A 17,560-nucleotide genomic window follows, 5' to 3' on the forward strand; every position below is an offset into this window, starting at 1 on the left:
TCCAAATTCTCTCCCCCTCCCCCTCCCCCTCCCCTCCTCCTCTTCTTTCTCTTTCTGTTCCTACCCCTCCTACAGTATAACCGACTTCTTGAAACTTGCTATCTTCCTGCCACTGCCTCCCCAGTGCTATGATTACAGGTGTATGGCACCGTACCTGGCTCTAGTATTCTCTTAGGAAAGCACGCTTCTATCTGCAGTAAATATTTTTTATTTTTTTCCAGTTGTGAAAATTTCCTATCTGACTCGTGATTTTCAAGTTACTATCAAACAAAATCAGTAGGAAGGTGGAGGTATGATAAAGACACTGTTCTTTTTAGCATCGAGAGTCTGAATTTTACCCACGAAATAGGAATCATTTCGAAGGTGCTTTCTGCTCTCCACCTACATCATCCTTCTTGCTTCATGTTCAAAAGTGTCTAATTCTGGCTGCCTACACTGCTAAGACCTGTGCTTGGTAGACTCGTGCCTGCTTGGTACCATTGGGAAAAACTGGAACCCGATTTTCAATCAACTGAACACAGAAGAGAGTAGTATACCTGAGAACCCAGGGGGGATCTGGAACATATCCATTGCTTAATTCTATCTCCTTTCTTCTTTCCTTCTGTGTCTGTCTGTCTGTCTCTCCCATCCTTCTTTCTCTGCGCTAAGATCTGGGGCTTTAAATGTGCTAATGTAATTATTTCGATTGTTGACCTATATTCCCAAACACTCTAATTTTCTCCTCCCTGCCCCCCAACTTCCACCCTTTTCATCCCCCCTTATCTGTTTCTTCTCCACTTCTCTTTTCTTCTTCATTCTCTCATCTTCCCCCTCCCCTCTCCTCCATTTTCTTCTCCTCCTCCTTCTACCCTCCCCCTCCCCCTCTGCATTTTTGGTACTGGGAATTAAGCACAGGGCTTTGCATGTACCGGACAAGCGCTCTACCAGTCAACCGAGACACTCTAGTTCTTGATTTTAGAAAAGCTTGTGGGGTGGGCAGCTGCAAAGTCTATTGGAAAGGAGCAGCCTTTGGTTAGATGATTTAGCAAAAAAAACCCAAAAAACAAAAAACAAAACAAACAAACAAACAAACAAACCCACAAGTCAATACTCTCAGTGTTTTATATGTGTCTATCTGCAAGGTCTTCATGCCTATTATGTTAGTTGGTTCTTACTGGAATTTCATTGCCCTTGAAGAAATTGACCAAAGTCTTTCCTTCCTATTAATTTAGCTAGAATGAGTAGTCCCTGTGGGTGGCTGTAATAAAGCATGGGCTCAAATATGTCCATGCCATGCGTTCATAAATCTCCACTGGTTAGTTTACTAAGAGTTTTGTGTGAGCAAGCAAAAGTCCAATATTTGGGACAAATCCCATGAGCAGATACAATGGCTACATTGCCATTGGTCTTATCGAAGGGTTATAGAAAGGGTTCTTTCTCTACTGAGATTTTCAACACTCCACTTGAAAGTGACATATTCTTTTACATCTCTTCTCATACTTGGTGTACGTAGTGTGAGCCTCCTTTCACGTTTCTCACAATCCAGTCAGGTAGAGCTTCCAAATGAGAATGTCTTGGTGAGGGTAAGGAGCTTGGTGAGTTCCTCTTCAGAAAATCTCGCTAAGGTTTCTTGTTAGAGTCATCCGCCGTGACATGCGGGGCTCTGGATTTTTACACTTTGCTTTACCCGTGCTTCACTTTGCCTCACCTGTGCTTCTTCACCAACGCAGACCTTGTAGGACGGCTCGCAAGCTCGCCCTGTGCCTGTCTCTTTGTGCACATCTTATTTCCTTTTGCTACTCAATTTTACTTCTCCTACTCCACATGGTTCCAAACTTCGAAGAAGGAGAGCAAAATAGATTAAGTGACTTGAATGCTCTCCAACCCCCTCGACTTTTTCCACACCATTTATGAAAGCCATGCTCGGGTTCCACAGCACCATCACAGTAGAGACCAACAGCCTTGTCTACAATGATGTACAGGGTTAAAACTTTCTCTCGTTGAAAGGCAAGTTCCTGATTGAAAGAGTAATGCTTTGGTTGTTAGGCCTGCTTGGCTGCTGGAAGTTTTCCTTAGTCACTGAAGCTCCACTCATTGATCACAGGCTGGGCTGCTCGAATGGATCTTTTTTTTTTTTTTTTTTTTTTTTTTTTTTGCCAAGCACAGTTATTGATGCCGTTGCAGCTTCAGCAACCTAAGCAAAGCAGGTTTTCTCAGTGAGTCAGCCACACAGGTATGGACATGAGCTGAGCATCTTACAATACGTCTCTCCACGAGAAGCTCATCAGAATGTGACTTTCCTAAACGCCAGTGGAAAAGGCTTCCTGCGATTTTTAAAATCACAGGAGCAGTTGCCTTCGATGACAGCTTCGCTACTAACGTCTGTTATTAATTAGTGCTTGCGTGGAGGAGGGTATCCAACGTGAAGATCAGTAAAAAGCAACTGTTAGGGATTTCTGTCTTTTTAAAAGAAATTAATAATTATTGGAGCAGAAGTGGTGGCAATAAGAGATGGTTCATGCTTATTTTTAAAAATTGCATAGTGAAGAGACCTTAGAGTGAACGACACTGTGGGGAGATCATACAGATTTTTGTGTCTGTGAGATGCCTCCTATCTGCTCACTCAAACATACAAGTATGTGCCACCGTCCCAGTGGCAAATGAATACAAATTTCCCACCATGACACCGGTTCTTGGCCTCATTTATCTTCATCCCCACGCCCTCCAACCTTATCCAGCATCCATCTCCTCCCCTGCACAGAATTCTTGGCATTAGTACCCGGAGCATTTTACAACTCATGAATTTTAAAATGTGACTGGAGCCTCACCTCTGCCACATTTTATCTCTGATTGAGTAGTTCCGTCTCACAGTTAATCTTACTTCCAGGATTTATATCACTTTAATTCTCTCTCTCTCTCTCTCTCTCCCTCTCTCTCTCTCTCTCTCTCCCCCTCTCTCTCTCTCCCTCTCCTTCCCCCTCTCCCTCTCCCTCTCCCTCTCCCTCTCCCTCTCCCTCTCCCTCTCCCTCTCCCTCTCCCTCTCCCTCTCCCTTTCGTTAATTGTGCATGCTACCTTGAGAGCAGTTTTCTGTATGGTTTCCTGCTCTTGTCAAGTACGATTCTTTAACAACAGGAAGAACGGAAGGCACTTCAGATTTACAGAGGCAGTGAGAAGAGTGGGTTGATCTTTGAGTTGGAATGAGGGGTTGGCATTTTTCTTTTCTCCAGAGGTAAAGAATGGTTTGGGGATGTTGAAATCCTGTGTAATGATGGTCTGAGCAAAGATGTTTCTTGAATGGGGGCTGAAGAGATGGCTCGGTGATGGTGGTTAAGAGCACTTCTTGCTCTTTCAGAGGACCTCTGTTTGGTTCCCAGCACCCATATGGTGGTTTTCATCCATATCGATTCCCTTACCAGTGCACACTTGTTAGTTTTGTCAACTTGACAAAAACTAGAGTCCCCGAGAAGAGGGAACCTTCACTGAGGAATTCCCTGCATCCAACTGTCCTGTGGACAAGCCTAGGGGGCATTTCTCTTGATTAATGCTTGCAAGAGGGCCCTGTGCACTGTAAGCAGTACCTTCCCTGTATAAGAAAGCAAACCGAGCAAGAAACATTTGTCCACAGTCTCTGATTCAGTTCCTGCCTCCAGGTTCTTGTTGAATATTTACCTCAGCTTCTGTGGTGTTAGACTGAAAGCTGTAGGATGAACTAAAGCCCTTCCTTCCTGAGCTGCCCTGTACTCTGTTTTTCACAGCCTCGGAGACGCTAACTAGAGTAAGGGAGATCTGACAACATCTTCTGGCCTTCGGGCATCAGGCACAAAGGCAATATATACACACTCACGCAGGCAGAACATCCAAACACATAAAACCAACAAATATATTTAAAAAAATCACGTATATAAAATGCATCAATAAACTCAAACGTCATGCATATATGTGGAGAGTTTTAGGGCACTCGTGACCACCAGATCTCATAGTTCACTGACGCTGAGGGGAAAGAAAGGGGCACTGAGGCATTCTGCTTTTTATTATAGCTTTTTGTTTCTTTCCACTGACAGATGTAGGTTCAGTCACAGGACATTGCTGCTTGCAGGCCTCTATTACCCCTGGCCAGCCACTTTCCAAGGCCACAAAAATCTCAGCTTCCTCCAACTTCCCAGTCCAAGCCCCCTCTCTTTCCATCATCAAAATCTTGAGCTCTTGGGAAAGTTTATGTCAGACATTTTATTCGTCAAAAAAGCAACACAGAGTGAGTGTGGCCATTCTTGCTTAGTAATTGCAGTGTGTCGCCTAAAATTGTTCTTTATTTTGTTCGATTTGGATAGTAAGGATATCTAATTTTGTATTCATTTAAAAAATGTCACAGTACTTTTGTGTGTGGTTCTAAAGCAATGTGTAGTCAAAGTATGCACCTGACTCTCATTTCTGAGGAAGCCTTTTAGGGTTTTGTCCTGTCTTAAAGTGATTATTTAACAATGATATAATTATCTGTGCCATTACAAACAGAGTCGTGATTGGCATGTCTGTTAGCAGCCTTTTAAAATGTGGGCATAGGGCTGGCGACATAGCTCCTTTGTGTACCATAGTGCTTGTGCAGCGTGCCCTGGATTCAGTCACACTTGCCATCATCAAATATAGACTGGGTACAGAAGTATATGATTGTAATTCCAGTATTTCACATGTGGAGAAAGGAGGATCAGAAGGTCCAGCTCATTCTTGGTTACCAAGTTTAAGGCTAGCCTGGGGCATATGTCTTTTAAATGAAAACGCAAATATTTACCATTCTTATTTTCAGGTGGGGTGGTCACTTCTGTGCAAATTAATAGAAGTCTGTCCAGGGACATTGCAAAGCTTAATAGGACCCCAGGATATTGGGAATGATTGGGAAGTCCTTGGTATTCACCGGTAAGTACGACAGATATGCGAAGCTAAACGACACTGAAAAATTGTACGTGATGTCCTTGGTCACACAAAACCATGCTGGAAACTCCTTCAAAGCAGGTATCTTTTTCTTCAATCAGTGATTTATATTTATAGAGGCCTTTAAATTTCATTTGTGAGCAAAAAAATTAAAATTGATAGTAAAAGACCAGATGAGATGATTTTTGTAACACAAACATTGTTAAGTTGTAGATTTTTGAGTACAGCTTAAGACAAAGCCAAACAAGCTTTTTATTATTAAAAGTGAAACTGATATACTCTTTAAAAAACAGGGCAACCAAGAAGTTAGATCTGTAGCTGCTTGTTTCAAAGTTATGCTCTACGGACTTCTCGTGCAATTTGCATCTATCTGTGCATGCTAATGTCAGTGAAAGGAGACTGTGGCTTTCAGGAGGAATAGGAAAGAGGAAATTTGTTCTTTCTCAGTCTACTGCAGCCTAGTCTAGGTGACTATTTACCAGTCATACGGTTGCAGCTTTTGGCATAATGTCTTTTAATAAGGCCACATTTATAGCCATAATTAGATAAAAATTTGAACAAAAATTGCATCTAAGAAAATTCTTAAAAAATTTCTGGACATTGGTCACATTACCTTCAGCCATTAGGTAATCTCATTCCTAGAGCCACAGTTGTGAGGATACCTTACCCGCAATGCTACTTGCTTGAGAAAAGTATCTTTTATGAAAAACTGAATTCTATGCTGTTTGTAAGGAAAAGTATGTGTTGTCCAACCGTATGTCTGTTTGGAAGTGAGTTATGATAGGCCTCAGTGTTTACAAGTTTCTCCATTTCTACTATATGAGTGTTGCTAGGTTTTTTTCTCTACCATCTCAAGAGTATAGTTTGAGGGAAAAAAACCAGCCATTTTCAAACTGATTTTTGAAATTCCCTTTGTCAGTTCTGTACCATTTAGTGAGAATTTACCCAGTGTAGACTTCCTTAGTTTCCCTTTGGGTTGTTTGAGATTTCCCAAGATTTTCTCAAGTTTGGTTAATCTACAATATCTGGGAAACGTGCTTCCTTGTATTCCAGAACAATCCAAGTGTTTGGGGGCAGTGATTATGAAACTATTTCTACAGGAAACATGATTCAGAGTCACTCACACATTCTCCTGCTTGCCCGCTCACTCCAGCCCATACTCCCACCTCCAGTGGTTGTCTATACTCCTGTCCAGAGTCAGATCTGGGTCTGTGACAATGGAGGAAACCCTGGTCTCTACAGTAGAGCACTGTGGCAAAGGTTTTGTGAGACATTTTCCTCTGTTGCCAAACTCTTCCCCTCCAAAGACGACGGATGACAGAGAATCTCTTTGGTAGTAGTAATGTGAGGGGCTCTGAGCATGCGCTCACTGCTCCAGTTGGCGCTGTGAACCTGGGAGAGCGGAGGCTAAAATGAGGCAGACTAAAGCCTCACGCAATAGCCAACTTTATTCAGAGCATCAGACAGTTTATATCCTAGGGGTTAGGAAGAGTCACGTGAGTAAAGTGTACAGTCAACCACAAGGATAAGCTGCATGTGGCAAGGATAGGTTTTCCCACAGAGGCATGCAGACAAACAACAACAGCCAGTTGTGACGATTAATTCGAAGCGGACTCACCCCTACCCGATATACCCCTTTCCAGTACAAAAGCACATTCCAAGAGCCACTCCATCGTTTTTGAAGAAACTGAGGTCACAGGGCTCTTGTCCTGTTTCCTGGGAGTTTTCCCACAAGCACTCAGAGCTCCCCTTGCACGGCTCCATTCTTGGGCTGTGTTCTGACGGGACGGAACAGTGAGGGTTAGAGCCAGTGTGGGAAGGCGGCTAGGCCGGAGGAGAGCAGCAGTCCTTCGAGTTGCTGGGCTGTCTTGACTAAAGCAGAGGCTGTGTATGGCACCAGCTGTGTCTTCTTCCAACAGTATAAAACCGTACCCCACCAGGCAGGAGATGATTAAAGGTTACATTTGGAACTGCTAACACAGGGATTGAGGTCTAGTGAATTTGAGAGCAGGGTCTATGGTTATTGGACTCCATTATCTAGAACGGAAGATTCCTTCATCAAAGACAGTAGCTATCATTAGTTTTAATATGTAAGTGGATCTTAAGGTTATATACAAATGAGTTCCTTTACTCAATAGTCCTGTATGATAATATAGCAGCACATGTGACAAGTAATTTATAAACTCTTGTCGCGTTGAAGGTATCTCTTCTGTGTGTTTGTTCTTCATGGTGAGTTGTGTGTGGTGCTAGGCCCAGGGTTAATGCCTGAGTCAGGGCATTTGGTGAAATACAGGCAGAGCTTACAGCTTTTCTACTGAGGCATAGGATGATATTTCCTCCCAGGTCTCTTAATTTTTCCAGTGTTGTGTGTCAATCCACAGGTCATGTATATGGCAGGCAAGCCCTCTGTCCCTGAGCTATGTGCAACACTAAAGGTTTGGGTTACTCTTCCTGTTTCCTCTACTTTTACTGACACGTGGTTGGTGGTTAGAAAAATCGATATATTGAATGTGTTCAACTTGTTAATTTGACACACGGAATCATGGGAAGTATTTGCTACAGTCGAGCCAAGTAGTATTCCTGGTCATTTCGTTTACTTATTTACATTTGTTCTGATGTTGGAGACAGAACCTGGGGCCTTGGGCATGCTGGGCAGGGGCTTGGCCACTAAGCTACACCCCAAGCCAGGCTGTTAGTTTTATAAGCTTGGTGTAAGTCGGTATCAAGGGGAAATGTATCACATGAGCTTTGCTGAACAGAACAAAATATAGTAGGGGTTAGGGTGAGTGAAAGAGTGCCTAAATACTGCTTAAGGTGTTACAGAAAATCTGAGTCCAAACTTCATTAAAAGCAATTGCATTTATATTGCCATGGTGGTACACACCTTTAATCCCAGCACTAGAGAGGCAGAGAGAGAGGATCTCTATGAGTTCATTGCCACCCTGACCAGTATAGTGAGTTTCACGCTAGCTGTGTCTCCATAGTAAGAACCTGTGTCAAAACATGCGTCTGTTTATTGATGGAGTGATTTTGTATGTGCATGTATATGTATATGTATGCATGTATGGGGTGAGCACATGCATGCCACGGCGGCACACATGTGGGAGTCAGAGGACAGCTTGTGGAAATCTGTTCTGGATTCCCGGGGCTTGACCTCAGGTTGTCAGGTGAGGCAACGAGTGCCTTCCCCACTGGGGCATCTCCTTCGCTTTGCTGTATAACATTTCATTGTCATGCGATTTTGTTTTTTTATTTCAGACTGATTCTTAAAATGTTAACTGTTCATCATGCCAACGTAAACCTGTCAATAGTTGGACTAAAAGCCTTAGATCTCCTCCTAGATTCAGGTAGGTGATGACTGGAAATGCTTACTACTAACAACTGTCAGGGTCAGAGTACCAATGAAGCATCAGTGATGTCTAGAGCGTCTATGTCTGCCTTCTCCACACCTCCTGTTTTTCTCAGATCTCATCTAGCACCTTAATCTAAATGTTGCTTGCATGTTCGCACTCTTATTTCTAGTTCCTTCGTGGCTTCTAAAATCTGCTCCCATAATCCACATCCCTAGTAGCTTTCTCTGTACAAACTCTCGAAGTCTTTTCCGTAGTTTGTCTTTGATAAAGTGTGTAGCATTGATTCTTGAGTGTTTGCTAGATTCTGACTTTACATGCGTTTGAAACCCCTTTCACCCCAGATGCCATTTTCCTTTTCTTTCTGGGTGAGACACTAATGAGCAGAGAAGTGGCCTTAGCCACCTGGCGTCACACTCCAGGTCTGATTCTACACATCAGGCTCTCTGCCTAAGGTGACTTCTGCCAAGAGGCTAGAAGACTCAGGCTGGGATTTTGAGATGGTGTGATAGTTACAGTCATTGTCGCAGTTGTCAGGAAGACATAACCCCAGATGACTTGGAGTTTTGTTCAATGAAGGGGAGGTCATGAGAATTGTGTTTGTGGCGCTATAGAAGCCTGATGGAAGGGAGGCTGCACAGGTGGGTGGGAGACTTGCATGTTCTAGTTGTTCCTATTAATGAATCCCCTCAGGGGCGAAAGGCACCAAGAGAAAGTATAAATCCCAGAGCACAGAAGACAGGAAACAGGAGCCTCCCAAGGAGCATTTAATTCAATTATTTAATGGCGTGCACTAACTAGTTTCAACTCTCATCCTTGGGAAAGTCACATTTTTCCTTGGTTCATTTCTCATTGGTCACAACTGAGTACTCACTCCTGGATGTCCCTTGGTGGAATCTTCTTCTTCTTCTTCTTCTTCTTCTTCTTCTTCTTCTTCTTCTTCTTCTTCTTCTTCTTCTTCTTCTTCTTCTTCTTCTTCTTCTTCTTCTTCTTCCTCCTCTTCCTCTTCTTCTCCTCTTCTTCTTTTCTTCTTCTTCTTCTTCTTCTTCTTCTTCTTCTTCTTCTTCTTCTTCTTCTTCTTCTTCTTCTTCTTCTTCTTCTTCTTCTTCTTCTTCTTCTTCTTCTTTTCTTCTTCTTCTTTTCTCCTCCTCCTCCTCCTCCTCCTTCTTCTTCTTCGATTTATTTATTATGTATACAGCGTTGCACCTGAATGTACACGTGCAGGCCAGAAGAGGGCACCAGATCTCATTATAGATGGTTGTGAGCCACCCTGTGGTTGCTGGGAATTGAACTCATGACCTCTGGATGAGCAGACAGTGCTCTTAACCTCTGACCCATCTCTCCAGCCCCTGGTGGAATCTTCTAAGCACTTCTGTTACTTCTAGGTATTCTAAACAGGATCCTTTACAAAACCAACTATACCAGCGTCCTGAGCCCAAGGCTGCCTCAAGTCTGGGTTTGCTCCATCTGTTGCTCCTCTTCAGAAGCCTTGCTGGGAAGTCCTGCTGCCCGTTGTCGCAGCAAATAGCTCTACACGACTCTTGAACATTTGAAATATGAAATATTATTTAATTTTTACAGATTTAAATTTGAATCTAAATAGACACAACGTGGTTAGGGAATGGGGCTGCACAGGCAGATGGGCGGATGCATTTAGAGAAATGATTGAAGCTTAGTGAGAGAAGTACTATACTACAAATAGAATGATACCCACCCCGAAGGGATAGAAGCCAAATTCCCCTGTGGGAGTTATAAGTATATGCCAGCCATCTGAAGTTGTTTGTGTGCTCTTTTAATTTTGAGACAGGGTCTCACTTGGGAGTGCAGGCTGGCCTTGAACTCTCCATGTGGCCCAGGCTGGTTCAAAACTTACCATCTTCATCTCAGCACTCTACACCCCGAGTGCAAATGGGATTACAATTACCACTGTAGACCACTCCACCTGGATGGCCTGCTTAGCTTTCATCCAGCTTGACTCCTGTTAACTACTATTTGAGCACTAAGCAGAATCACTTTTGCTATGTAAGCTCTCTTTCAGTACTTAGCTCTAAAGTGGTGTTTGAGCCTGCCTTAGGAGGTTCTGTTGTCGATGAAATGTGTTGTAATGAAGTGAATCAACTTCTGATGGACACATTTATACTCCAAAAACAATCACTATGGAGCTTGGAGTTTAGCTTAGTAGTAGAGCCCCTACTTAGGATGTATGAGATTCTGGGGTTAGTCTCCAGTGTCAACACACACACACACACACACACACACACACACACACCCCACCTAGCTTATTAGTAGAGCCCCTACTTAGGATGTATGAGATTTTGGGTTTAGTTTCCAGTCTCTCTCTCTCTTCTCTCTCTCTCCTCTCTCTCTCTCTCTCTCTCTCTCTCTCTCTCTCTCTCTCCCTCCCTCCCTCCCTTCCTCTCCCTCTCTCTCTCTCTCCTTTCCTCCATTCCTCGCTCCCTCCCTCCTTCCTTCCCTCCCTCTCCCTTCCTCCTTTCCCTCCCTCCCACCTCTCTTTCTCTCTCTCTCTCTCCCTCCCTCCCTCCCTCCCTTCCTCTCCCTCTCTCTCTCTCTCCTTTCCTCCATTCCTCGCTCCCTCCCTCCTTCCTTCCCTCCCTCTCCCTTCCTCCTTCTTTCCCTCCCTCCCACCTCTCTCTCTCTCTCTCTCTCTCTCTCTCTCTCTCTCTCACACACACACACACACACACACACACACACACACACACACACCCTGGCTACAATCTGTTTATTGATACCATCCTTATTCCAGGACAGTTCCTTTTGTTGACAGAATGGGTATTACTGGTGGAACATCTTAACTGTGGTAGGCAAGTTCACAGAGGAATTGGAGCAAGGCTTTTAAAGAGGAGCAACAGATGTAGCAAACCCCAACTTGAGGCAGCCTTGGGCTCAAGACACTGGTATAGTTGGTTTTGTAAAGGATCTTGTTTAAAGTACTTAGAAGATTCCACCAAGGGACATCCAGGATCACATTGGTTTTAGAAATACAGTACAGGGAGTGAACCATCAAGCGTTGGATAGAATAAGCAGAGCAATTAAGCAAATATTTCTGCATTCTTGGAGAGATGTGAAGAGGCCCTGAGTAGGATATAGATTATCCTCTGCATAAGAATTAACTTATTCAGAGAGGGCTTCGGAATATTTAAGAGCTAACACTTGAATGGCTTGGCTCTTAATGATGTGAATTGGCTCAGTGGTTAGACAAACCGAAGAGAGAAGGAGTTTGGAATGATGACGACTGGGAAATTTCTCTTGGGTAGTTGTTAGATGAAGAACAGGAACAAGGGTAGACTCAGGTCATGGGACCCACAGAATATTTAAATGGTAGGGCTCAAGAGGCAGCTAGGAATTCACTTCACGAGCATAAGCTAAGAGGCCTAGATTTTGTGAGTGGTGTGTGTGAGCATGCATGTGTACAATGTGTACATGCGTACTTACCTATGCCTGTGTGTGTGTTGCCTAAAGTAGTAAATTGGCTGATGATTTACCTCCCTTGGAGAGAATTTTATAGGGATAACATTTGGGACAATGAAGTGCTCCATCAAAAATAAAATTCCACAAAACATCCATAACTCTCATGCAAAACTAATATACCAACTGTTTAAAAACAACTATTTGCTTACAGCACACTGTCTTCTTCAAACCAGGTAAAATTACTCTGCTGATACTGGATGAAGAATGTGATGTTTTCCTGTTAATTTTTGATGCCATGCACAGATATTCAGCCAACGAGGAAGTCCAGAAGCTTGCGTGCAAGGCTTTACATGTGCTGTTCGAGAGAGGTATTTAAAAGTATAAATTCTCTGTTCCGAGATACGCCCTGGAAGAATGGCTTGTACTGGGAAAAGTTGGAGATAATTGATGAGAAAATTATGTAAAACCATACTATTTACAAAGTGAGACAAAGATAGTTCGGTAACGTTGCTTCCTTCTGTGCTGTGAATTTCACCAAAGGTTATAAATCATGCGGTTGCAATAGACTTCTTTCCATTGCCTCACAAGGCATGAGTTCACTTTGCAAAGTGAGTTGTATGGGTGTTAAAAAGGAAACTATGAAGTCAAGTACCTAAAATGGGGCTATTATTTTGAATCTTGTCCAACTTGAAATTGCTACATGCTTTGTGCAGGGAACTGGACAATCACACGGTGTCCTTGAGAAAGGAGACTAGTGGGCACTTCACAGCAGGCTCAGAAACTGATAACACATTGCTGTGCTGGTTTAAGCTGGTTTAGTCTAGTCCTTTAACTGACCCGATGATGACGAAATGGATTAGAGAATTGAGCAAGTTGTTCGAGGTTAGCATCTGGTTAGCACACAGAGGTAGCCACTGGTTTGGAGACTCAGGTCTTTGATGATCAGGCTTCTTGGGGAATGCCATGAGGAGAGGAAGAGAGGAAGAGAGGGAGAGAGGGAGAGAGGTAGAGAGGGAGAGAGGGAGAGAGGGAGAAGAGGGAGAAGAGGGAGAAGAGGGAGGGAGGGAGGGAGGGAGAGAGAGAGAGAGACAGAGAGAGAGAGAGAGAGAAGAAGGAGGGAGGGAGGGAGAAGAGGGAGAAGAGGGAGAGAGGGAGAGAGAGAGAGAGAGAGAGAGAGAGAGAGCTTTACCTCTTTCAGCCTGTCTTCTCTGTGTTATAAAATGGACAAAATTCGAAAACTTTTGTCTCTAAGGAGGTGTAACTATGTGTTTCATTTTGGACAAAATCTTACTCATGAATGAGTCACTATGTTACCAACAGTGCTTTGTCCTTTGAGGACAGACTGACAGATTAGCAATTTTTAAACAAGAGAATCTTAATTCAAAGATCATTAATGCTTAGGGCATATTACATTGTATTTGTGTATACATATACATATATATGGAGAAAACTATTTTTGAATTTTTTAGGAGTATCAAGTTCCCTGAGACAGTAATTTGGTTAATAAAGTTAATCCTGAAAAGTAAGCTAATAAAGGCAGTTATCAAAAATTAAAAAGATGTTGCAGACATTAGACTACATTATTAAATATAAAGATTCCATGGCATCTATCATTAATTGAAGGAATCTAACCAATTTCACATTATCTTACCTGGACATGCTGGTATGCATTTGAAAACAATTAAGGTTGCTCACAAAGAGCTGTATTTTCTAATATTTCGTTGGCTCCATTTTCAGCCTAACAGCCTGGGGTTTTAAACAGTTTTTCCAAGTTCCTCCTTCTAAAACAAAATGACTCCTAATGTAGCCCGACCTACCCTGATTATAAAAGTGAATGGCAGTTTTTGCGCTCTCACCATGAAGACAGAATATTTCCATGTCCAACCCCATGCCACTTGCTACAGTTAACAGCTTTTGAACTGACAGGCTTAGATGACTTTCCCTTCACCTGTCCACCAGACGTCCCAAGTTCCTCGATATCAAAACCACACTTGTAGCAGAAGTGCGCCTGGGTCTTCAGGTGGGTTGCCTAACAATGGGAGCCCAGTGAGGTGGGCTGCCTCTGACTTCGTTGCCTGCCATTGGATCCCCTTCTCCTAGCTGGACTGACAGGTCGAGCCTCAGTGGAAAAGGATACACTTAGTCCTGTTCTAGCTTGATGTCCCAGGACAGGCGAGTACCCAAGAAAGGGCTGCTCCTTCTATAAGGAGAGGGGAGAAGTTAATGGGAGTGAGGGACGTGTGAGGACTGGGAGAAAGGGAGGGAGAGGGGCCATGATCGGGACATAATGTGAATTAAAATAATTAATGAGAAGAAAATAGGGGCTGGAAAGTTGGCACTTGCTGCTAATGCAGAAGATCCGGGTTCAAATCTAGTTCCACACTGTGTTTCTTACAAATACTGTAACTCCAGTTCTAGGGGATCTGACCACCTCTTCGACCCTCTTTGGGCGTGTGCTGTAATACTGACAAGCAGGCACACATACTACACATAAATTAAAAACTAATAAAATGGAAATGCTTGTCATAATCAGCAGGTCAGTATGGTAGAATATTCATCGCTAACGAGTCACCTTTATAAGCAGTAGCCAAAATCATAGTAGTTCATTCTGAAAGGTAATTTTATTATCAGCAGGTGAGTCTCTAAGGGTGTTCATCCTAATAGAGCACCTCTATTATCAATGGTCATAATCATACAGTATTCCATGGAGTACATCACATTTATTGCAATGGTTAGGTTGCTGTAGACTCGCTCCCAAAGAAATTGTAAACGCTTCCCATTTTTCCTGGGAGTTATTGGTCTCCTAATACTTTTTCCTTTTAAATGATGATATAACCTGTTCAACGCAAAACTATTTTAATGCTTTAAACAAATCTAATGTTTCAAATTCCTCTGTCATTTTTTTTGCAGAAACATTTTCACTTAAGTGCATTTGTGAATTGTTGTGCTTATGAGTGTATTTTGCATGAATTAAATATTCGCGTCGCTTTAAAGCGTACTCCTCTTGTTTTTCTTTTCCTTCCTGGCTCAGTGTCCGAGGAGCAACTGACTGAGTTTGTGGAGAACAAAGATTACATGACCCTGCTGAGTACGTTCCGCAGCTTCAAGAGGGACGAGGAGATTGTGCACCATGTACTCTGCTGCCTGCATTCTCTGGCCGTCACTTGTGAGTACCCCCTCGGCACGATTTCTGCTTTGCACACGGAGAACTGTGCTGTGTCGCTTTTCTAAACGTATTATGATTTTTTATTTGTTTTTCTAATTTTGTGGAGTCCCGTGGATGCTAGACTTCTTCACTCACTGAACCACTTGAATAATTCAGATTTGTTTGGACTGTGCTGCGTCTATCTCTAACAGTAGTAGAAAGCATACATGTGCACCTCGCGGACTCTGAGTTCATGCTACCATAGGAAGGACAGACATGATCCGAGATGGAGGCACCATAGGCAGAAATTCTGTGGCTGTGAGAGCAAACAGAGAGCGAGGTCAGAGTGCTCGAAGAGTCTTCGGTGCTGAGAACTTGGTATGCAGGGAGGTGGGCAGCACAGTTGACCACAAGGATGTGTTTAGGAGATGGACGTTCGGAACGTAATGGTGGGGTGCAGCTGGTATTGCTTCAGCCTGAACTTTTAGCTACTTGAGAGGCTGCATTCAAGTCCCACCTTGAACATACCTCACAAGAAATAAAATAAAATTGGATGTATAGCTTATTGGCCAAGTGCTTGCCTTACATGACATGGTAAGCTCACTACTAAAACAACAACAACAGACCCAAAAACCAGTAAGATGTAGAGCCAACTAGAAGAAAGCCGTTCAGCAGATTTGAGTTTAATGGATGTGTGTGGTGTGTGTGTTTAATGTGTGTGTGTGGTGAGAGAGAGAGAGAGAGAGAGAGAGAGAGAGAGAGAGAGAGAGAGCATGTTTGGCAGTGTAGAAGCTTTGTATATGCATGTATGCATAAATGTGTATGTATCTGTGTGTGTTTGTGTATATGAGCTAGCATGTGTGTGTGTGTCACATGAATGTGTTCATGTTGTGAATGCATGTGTGTGTGTCTACCTGTATTCTATACATTTATGCATAAATGCGAATGTATGTGTGTGAGTTGGTAAACGCATGATTGTGTGGGTATGTGTGTTTCCTGTGGTGTATATGAATGTGTGTGTGTGAATGTACATGTGTTTGCTCACAGATGCTAGTGCATATGTGTGTGTGTGTGTGTGTGTGTGTGTGTGTAGAAGCATGCATATTTCCAAGTACCTGAAGGAATTTCTCTGATGGGGGTGGGGAAAGGGCATGAGAAGGGTAAGTACACACATGGGATGAGGTTTTGAGTGGCCTGGAAAACCACACAGAAGGCTTTGCGCTCTGCTTCTTTCTTGGTTAGCATTTATTGATTTGCTGTTTGGCCATGTCATCAAAAAGCAGAGACCAGAAAACATATTTTGCTGTACACACTACTAGTGATTCCTAATATAATGAAACGAGTTTCAGTCAGTTTTTGTATAAGTGCAAACTAGCATTTCCCATTTCATCGTGTGGGTGAGTAGAATATGAGCATGCATGTAATAGTAGTGTTTTCACCTGTACATGTGTAAACTTCTTTCCGATTACATGAGTGGTTTAGTGTGAAGAAGATAAGCTGATACTTGGTATATTAAATGTATCACAAAATCATTAACACTGTGATACAATACAAATTTCTTTTTTTTTTTAGTTCTGTTTTTTTATTATTATTATTATTAACTTGAGTATTTCTTATATACATTTCAAGTGTTATTCCCTTTCCCGGTTTCCGGGCAAACATCCCCCTCCCCCCTCCCCTTCCTTATCGGTGTCCCCCTCCCAACCCTCCCCCCATTGCCGCCCTCCCCCCATAGTCTAGTTCACTGGGGGTTCAGTCTTAGCAGGACCCAGGGCTTCCCCTTCCACTGGTGCTCTTACTAGGATATTCATTGCTACCTATGGGGTCAGAGTCCAGGGTCAGTCCATGTATAGTATTTAGGTAGTGGCTTAGTCCCTGGAAGCTCTGGTTGCTTGACATTGTTGTACTTTTGGGGTCTCGAGCCCCTTCAAGCTCTTCCAGTTCTTTCTCTGATTCCTTCAACGGGGGACCTATTCTCAGTTCAGTGGTTTGCTGCTGGCATTCGCCTCTGTATTTGCTGTATTCTGGCTGTGTCTCTCAGGAGCGATCTACATCCGGCTCCTGTCGGTCTGCACTTCTTTGCTTCATCCATCTTGTCCAATTGGGTGGCTGTATATGACAATACGAATTTCTATACACGCTTATAATACATGTATATTATGCCACATGTAATACACATACAATATACAGACAATACACATGACATACAATGAGACGTCATTACAGCAGGATAAAAGTAAACAAAAACAAAAACAAGCAAATGTGCTTGGGAAGCAGCACCTCTTTAATGTGTTCATAAGAACACGGTATTTTATTATCCACCGGAATCGCACAGTTGACAGGGGATGAAAACAAATAATAACCCAAGGCAGAGTAGGGAGCTTTGCATCTCTGAGTCATCCATGCAGCCCGATGCCTGTAGACTGCCTTGGGCCTTTCCTGGGCTCTGTTCATGATTCATTTATTTTGGGCCGATCGCTTTTTGGAATCCATTGTCTTCCACCCACTTCTGACACAATCCAGTTAAAATGTGGCGATTCATAACCCAAAGGTCAAAGCCAGTGGCAGATACCAGTGAGGCAGTGAGGAATCAGGAGGCTTTACCCCCAGCTCTGCAGCAAATGCCTTCTACCATTCTTGCAAGATTCAAATATTTTAGCGTTTGACAATTCCGTTTAATCTTTCAAATGTAATTTTTTATGTAAATATCTAGTTAGTTTTAGCTGTGCA

General features: G+C 43.0%; 1 protein-coding gene across 6 annotated transcripts in view; it reads left to right on the forward strand.

The window, feature by feature from the left end:
* Lrrk2 (leucine-rich repeat kinase 2) overlaps positions 1-17,560 on the forward strand; it is a 160,989-nt gene that overhangs the window by 1,228 nt on the left and 142,201 nt on the right. For all 6 annotated transcript variants that reach the window (NM_001191789.2, XM_063263367.1, XM_063263368.1 and 3 more), the window contains exons 3-6: positions 4,779-4,888; positions 8,162-8,250; positions 11,919-12,053; positions 14,717-14,851. In NM_001191789.2, the coding sequence (NP_001178718.2) occupies positions 4,779-4,888; positions 8,162-8,250; positions 11,919-12,053; positions 14,717-14,851 (469 nt within the window). The remainder of the gene's footprint in view (positions 1-4,778; positions 4,889-8,161; positions 8,251-11,918; positions 12,054-14,716; positions 14,852-17,560) is intronic.

Source organism: Rattus norvegicus, chromosome 7 (assembly GCF_036323735.1).
Source record: "Rattus norvegicus strain BN/NHsdMcwi chromosome 7, GRCr8, whole genome shotgun sequence".
NCBI lineage: Eukaryota > Metazoa > Chordata > Mammalia > Rodentia > Muridae > Rattus > Rattus norvegicus.